Here is a 6,968-nt window from a genome sequence, read left to right as displayed (position 1 = left end):
CTATGAGGAGAATAAAGCTCATCTACCTCACAGGCTTAATGCCTGTGAAGTACTTTGAGCACACAAAAGCACAATACAAAATTGCAAATCAGGCTACAACTCTGGGCTTGTTCACAGTAGCGTTTACTGTGTGTTTAATGCTCTTTGTCCCTGAAGTTTTTAACCATTGCCCACATGACAGTCTCCACCACTAGCCCCTATCTCACTCCTTTCAGATCTCCCCTATCCAGGGATAATCCAGATATCGAAAAATACACCCAAAGCCAATCCGCTTTTCCCTTGTCACCAGATGCACTGCTTCGGCGTTTTTCCCAACCAGGGTGTGCCTGGCTAAGGAGAAATCCACATCCCCTACTACTTCCTCTGCTGCTCATTTGCTTTTCAGTACCTATCACACTTAACATCCCTGACCATTGGCCATGCCAGCTGTGGCTGATCAAACTGGAGGCCACAAGATCTGGAAGGTCAAAGGTGCCTGAATCCTGTTGAAAATGGAATGGACTATTACTAGGTCAAGAAAGGACACTTTGTTCTCCATATACCTTTGTCTGGGTGTGGGATCCAGCTCATTATATATGGCTCTCTCATGGCTATGAATACTCAACTGAAGGCCCTTTCTTTTGTTGACAGTTTCCTCGTTCGGCCAGTTTTTTTCTTTTTCTTTAAGTAGTCACAGCAAGCAAAGTCAAAACCTTTGCATGCAGGACCTTCAAATCTATTAAACGAGGCGATAGTACTAATTTTTGAATGACAAATATTTGCCCTACTTCCTGGATGATCTTGATTTTTAGATCCACACCCAAAAGTAGAACGTACTATATTCAGGATGAAGAATGGCCTCGGACTTACCTGCACCTGAAACTTGAGCTGATTTTTATGACACAGGAAGAGATTGGATACCAGTCGCGTTATGTCACTTACCAAAAATCAGGGTTCATATCAAATATATCCTTGGCGCGCTTACAGCTATGTAATAATGTCCAGCAGCTTCAGGTGCCCTCCAAAAGGGCCATTTCTAAAAGCAAATACACGAAGATATGTCGGTTTGACGTTTCGTTCCTGCCACTACTTTGTACTTTCAGTGCGTGTGATGATGACCTTTGCTCCATTTCTTCTCAGTTTGGTTTCCGCAGTCGTTGATCTCCCCTCCTTTATAAATGACAGCCCAAGAACCAGTTCCATCTAGAGTCCGGCGACACATTTATTTAAACCTGGCTTAAACTGAAGTACAGTATGGGGGGGGGGTCCTGGCATACATATGGGGGGGGGGACCGCTTCGGGTGCGAGGAGAAAGGGAAAGCGCCAAGTCACGAGCCAGCCGTGCGAAACCCCCTCCTCCAGCAGCGCCACAGGCCCCCTTGCCTCTTCAGCAGCGGGTAGTTCCCCGTCCCCTTAGCAACAGTTGCTGGAGGCGGGGCTGCTATAACAACAAGCAGCTGCCAAAGCGAAAAAGCTCTGCGTCACACCGCCGCTTTTTGTGAGGGGAGGGTGGTGGTGGTGGAGGAGGAGGAGACCCTGGCTGCGCCTTTTCGAACTACAGCCCCCATGATGCCTTGCGCGCAACGCCTGCGCGGAGCCGCGCTCTGACGCGGCTCCGCAAAAGAACAAGGGGCGGAGCCGGAGTGTGTCTATGTGTGCGGAGAAGGGGGGGAGTGGGGGATGGGGGCGCTGCCTGGTCCGTCTTTCCCCTGCCGTGTCCCCTTTTCTCAGCTCGGCGCAGACGCCATGTTGGTTTGAAAGGAAGATGACAAGAGGCGGCGGCGGGAGCGGCGGCGGCGGCTGCGGGCGGCGAAGGGTAGCCGAGAGCGGCTCTCTCTGAGGGGCGGGGAGGGGTGGAAAAGAGAAGCCGAACTGTTTCGCTCTTCGCCCCTCTTTTCCTCAGAAGCGCCGGCTTCCGAGGGAGGAAAGAGAAGGGCGAGCAGCCCCGCCGCGTCAGCTGAGGGGGGTTTCCGTTAACCGCCTGCTGCCGAGGGAGCCCCTGGAGGACGGCGAGGAAGAGGCGGCGAAGGGTCTGGAGAGAGAGGAGCGGCGGCGGCGATGAGGAGAACAGAGACCTGAGGAAGGAGAGGCGGAGGGGGCGGCGAGCGCTGCTGCTGCTGCTGCTAGAAGAGGCGACTGCAGTTTAAATCCCCCCTTGAGCTGCTGCCGCCGCCGCTGCAGTTTGAGGGGGGAGAGTGTCGTTTCTTTTGACGCCCCCCTCCTTTCCCCCCACCTCCGCCCTCCTTCCCCGTTCGGGTGTTTTGTTCTGGTTGTTTTTTTTGCAAAAAAAAGAATAAACGTCTAAAGGGAACCGAGAGGACCGAGAAGAGCCCGCCCCAGTCTCTCCCTCAGCCTTCCTTCACTTGGAGAGAATCGGTGGGTGGAAACGAAAAAAAATTAAATAAAAAAACCACCCCCCAACAACTTCGGCTCCAGGGAAAGAGGAAGGTCGCCTTACTTCTCTCTCTGCTCGGAGTGCCTGCCTGCCTGTCGCTCGTTTTAATGAGGAGGTGACTCGGGCGCAGAACTATCCTCTGAATCATCCTCGTCATTCATTATTGGTCTAGGCTGGAGAGGAAGAGCGAGAGGGGGAAGAGAGAAAAAGCTTGTACACAATTCATGCCCTTGTGTATTTCTTTCTGGTCTACCTGGCACCGCTGGTGTTGGTGTTTGTGCTGCTGACGACAAGGATCTGCTGCCATCTCTGGTTTCCCTGGTGTTTCCGATCGAGCCTTTCAACACCAGTTCCTCTTTGGATTTTGATCCCCTCGATCCACAGTTTCCTTGCCGTAGTTTAGGCGAAAATAAATCTCAGAACTTAACAGACGCACACCAAAGATTGGTTAGCTGGAAGATCGTCTTGGCTGGCTGGCTTTTTTCTAAAAAAGAAATATTATTCTGTACTTTTTGAAACCATCAGGGTAATATCAAGATGTCTAGCAGTGTTCCATCTGATATGGTAAGTTCACGATGACTTTGTTTTCAGAATTATGGTGGGGAACTGAGGTGCCCTTTTGGAGCAAGGTAGATGTGAGAGTGAGAACCATCTCTGTTGTACTAGAGTGAATTATCAGTTTCATTACTGTATTTGACTTTTTAAAGTGTTTTAGATTCTAGCAAGGGGAAAAATGGGATACAACATGAAATGAAACTACTTTTTTATCAGTGGTTCTGCACTTAAAGCTAGTTTTAAATCCTGCCATTTTCTTTCAACTTCCCTTCATTCTTTTTTACTACTTGGCTAAAATGGGTTAATATTCTTTAACAGTTCCAGAAGGCCATCATTAGACATTGTATCTTGGGGACAAGAGTTCTCTACACTCCAGCACTTCTTATGCCAGGCCCTTTTTTGAATTGTTATCGGACACCCTATTTCAGTAAAGTGTCGTGCCAGTAACCTATCTGGACTGTTTTGAAATCGAGAGAAAGAGGAAAGAATATAGATTTGAGAGGGGACTGCCTACAATGTATACTAAGAACAAACAACTCTGGATCTGTGAATTATTTTGAAATGGAGATAAAGTTAACTTGATTGTTCCTTTATGTACTGCACATATGTTTTTTCTTATGCATGAGTGAATTTTGTCATATGTCCTAACTATATATGTCATGCCATTTAAAGATAAACGGTTATGGTTTATGAGCCCTAATGTGCCATTCATGCTCTGTATATGTGTCTAATTAAGCTTTCAGGGCCACAGTCTATGCTTGGCATTAACATGGTTGTTTTTGGCTCTGCATAACAGGAAAACAGTAATTTGTGACAAAGGCACTACTTTAATAACGTTTATCTGTAGCTTAATAAAGCATTTTGCTCCAAGTAACTTTGGCAAAATATTGGGGAGGGGAAATCACAAGCAATATAAAGCATATTGTTGATTCTTATGTGCTAATCCTTTTATTTGATGCTTTTCTTTTGGGCTTGTAGCAGATTCTTAGCTCTGATTGATTTCCTTCTGATATCTGTTCAGCTTCAAAGCATTTTAAAAAATGTCTTCAGTAATAAAACAACAATAAAATAATCACTAAAAGCTGTAGCTATGATCCAGTCAAGAAAAAGAACCTTTTAGGCTGCAGTCTGGTACACACTTACCTGGGAGTAATTCTCATTGACATAAGTGGGATTTGTTTCACAGTGGGCATACACTGATAATATTGGGAAAGTTAAGCATAAACTTAAATTTAACTTCCATTGAAATCAATGGAACTTATATGTACTTAATGAGGACTGAATGCCATATTGGTTTGCTAATACATCATCGTCAGTAAAATCTAGTTTTGGAACAAACAATTCTGTTTTGTTGACTTCAACTGTTTTGTTGACTTCTGCTGAAGGCTCTGAGCTTTCAGTATGGACTTTGTATCTTAATAAATGGATTGGTGGTCAGTTTGGTCATTGGTATGAGAACAACAAATCGCCTTTTTAAATCTGTTGCACTTCCTGGTTCTCAAGCTTAAAAATGCTTTGTGTTTTTTGAAGCAGTTTTTGGGGGGGTTTCGCAACTTTTGTAATTCTGCAGAGATGCACATGCAAGTATACTTATTTTGAAAGCCAGACTGTAAATTATAGGAAAATTGTTTAGAAAGGACGTAGAAAGAACCTTTGAAATAGAATACTAATTCAAATATTACTCTCATTGCACAAGCTCATATTGAAATTAGAAGTTCAAATTCCACAACTGGAAGTGATTGCTTCTGGGCTTTCTCTTTGAAGCTTGGAACTTTAGTAGTTTACATTTCCATAGCTTCAGCCAATGAATGGTTGGAATGCAGGTGATAGTCTTTCCCTGTTAGTTGCAGTGGAAAGAAGTGTCATAACCAAGGTTACATCACATTCAGAGAGCTCCTGTCTTATAAAATCTCATTGCTTTTATCATCTGAGGAAATGTAAAGCAATTGTTAAAACAGTTTTTGAAACCTACATATTTTCAGGCTTGGGTAAGAGTGAAGATATGTGAAATAAAGCAGGGAAATTCATATCATGTATACTAACAGGTTTTTTTTCCCCATATAAAAGGAGGGAAAGGAGGGACGCGGGTGGCGCTGTGGGTAAAAGCCTCAGCGCCTAGGGCTTGCCGATCGAAAGGTCGGCGGTTCAAATCCCCGCGGTGGGGTGCGCTCCCGTTGTTCGGTCCCAGCGCCTGCCAACCTAGCAGTTCGAAAGCACTCCCGGGTGCAAGTAGATAAATAGGGACCGCTTACTAGCGGGAAGGTAAACGGCGTTTCCGTGTGCGGCTCTGGCTCGCCAGAGCAGCGATGTCACGCTGGCCACATGACCCGGAAGTGTCTCCGGACAGCGCTGGCCCCCGGCCTCTTGAGTGAGATGGGCGCACAACCCTAGAGTCTGTCAAGACTGGCCCGTACGGGCAGGGGTACCTTAAAAGGAGGGAAAGCAACTTGAGATCATAAAGGTTATATGGATGACCCAATCAACACATGCATACACATACATGACCATTACAGAACATAGGAAACTGCCTTACACTAAGTCAGACTTGGTCCATCTAGCTTAGTTTTGTCTGCACTGATGGGCAATAGATTTCAGGCAGGATTCCATCTCAGCTGTACCTGGAGATGCTGGGGATTGAACCTGTGACCTTCTGCACATAAAGCAGATGTTTTACCACAGTGCTTTTGTCACTTCCCCATGATGTGATGTCAGAGGTTGTTGTAGGGCACCAAATAAGTTGATCTAATCAAATTGTGGTGGATGGTGCTTCACACTTCTACTACTCTATCCCCTCATTTAATATGTAATTGCAGTGATGGACTCTGAATAATTTTGCTTAAAAATAAGTGGGCATGGCTTTGGTATGCTGAAATCTTTGATCTTTCTTTTCAGTCATGTTTGACTTCCTCCTTCAACTGCAGTCATTTATTTAGCTAAATATTTCAAAACATTAGTCCTACAGTGATTAATGTAATCCTCTATCATTTACATTTTATTTACATATCGTGATTGCTGTAAACTAAATTCCAGACATACCTAATATATGGTGTATTGTTGATGCAGCAAGAGGATGTTGATAAAAGATAGGAGCCTAGCAAAACTTGAATTGATTCCATTTGAAGTTCCCTGAACTTCATTATTGTGTCTGCACATTTATACTGAAAGACAGTTACATTTTCTCAATGGAGGCATGCTTCCAACCACTAAAAGGAAGCTGCCAGCACCTTTACCCAAATACCATGCAAATTATGGTTTTATCTGCAGTACTGTGGTGTCTAGAGAAGTGTGTTGGGTGTTAATATATTGGTGTAAAAAATAGGCAATAGAAGGAAATCTTTATTTCAGTGGTCTTGATGAATTAACTATTAATTTGGAAAATTCTTAAAATGTGAGTGGGGTGCTATAAACATAGGTATCATCTGTAGCCCCCTCCCCTTTTCCCAGTAATTAGTTTTGGTATATAATATTTAAAGCCGAGCGTCGGTAATCTGTAAGCCTCACTCACCTTCAGAGCGAAATGAGCAGAACTATTACCAGTTGCTACGTAAGTTGATGTGGTAGCTGGATGTATGCTATGTAGTTCATATGTGGCAAGAAAATCCTTCATATCTGGGCTGTTATTTGTAAAGGTTTGGGGGAAGATTTAGGGATAGAATTCATGGGTTAAGATTGTTCATATTGTCTATTGGTACTTAAAAGTGCTGCAATAATGAAATTTAAAGATTTCATAGAAAAGCACCTAGAATACAAATGCTTGCATATGAAGATTGAAATTGCATCTTTGTCAATTTCAGTTATTTTACCCAGCACTAATTATTTTTGGCATAGTGTTATTTTTTGGACTCATTGAAGAGGAAGCATTAAAAGATGAATTGAAATAATTAATGTAATGGTTTTATAGGAAGTGACTATATTATTTATCACTTATTTGAAAATGGAACCAAAGTCCATCTAATCTAGCATCCTGTTTTTCACTATGGCCTACCAAATGCTTCTGGAAAACCAGGGCATGAAAGCAGTAGTCCTCCCCTGCTGTCGC

The 6,968-nt window shown here is 43.9% G+C and overlaps 1 protein-coding gene across 2 annotated transcripts in view; it reads left to right on the top strand.

The window, feature by feature from the left end:
• The first annotated feature begins 1,648 nt into the window (after positions 1-1,648).
• Positions 1,649-6,968, top strand: part of UBL3 (ubiquitin like 3) — a 42,108-nt gene continuing 36,788 nt past the window's right edge. The window contains exon 1 of one of the 2 annotated variants that reach the window (XM_053385971.1): positions 1,649-2,938. In XM_053385971.1, the coding sequence (XP_053241946.1) occupies positions 2,912-2,938 (27 nt within the window). In that variant the 5' untranslated portion in view covers positions 1,649-2,911. The remainder of the gene's footprint in view (positions 2,939-6,968) is intronic. The other variant, XM_053385972.1, reaches the window with a different exon arrangement.

This window comes from Podarcis raffonei, chromosome 4 (genome assembly GCF_027172205.1).
Source record: "Podarcis raffonei isolate rPodRaf1 chromosome 4, rPodRaf1.pri, whole genome shotgun sequence".
NCBI classification, from domain to species: Eukaryota; Metazoa; Chordata; class Lepidosauria; order Squamata; family Lacertidae; genus Podarcis; species Podarcis raffonei.
Note: the sequence above shows the minus strand (reverse complement) of the source record. Positions and strands in the feature narration are given on the sequence as shown.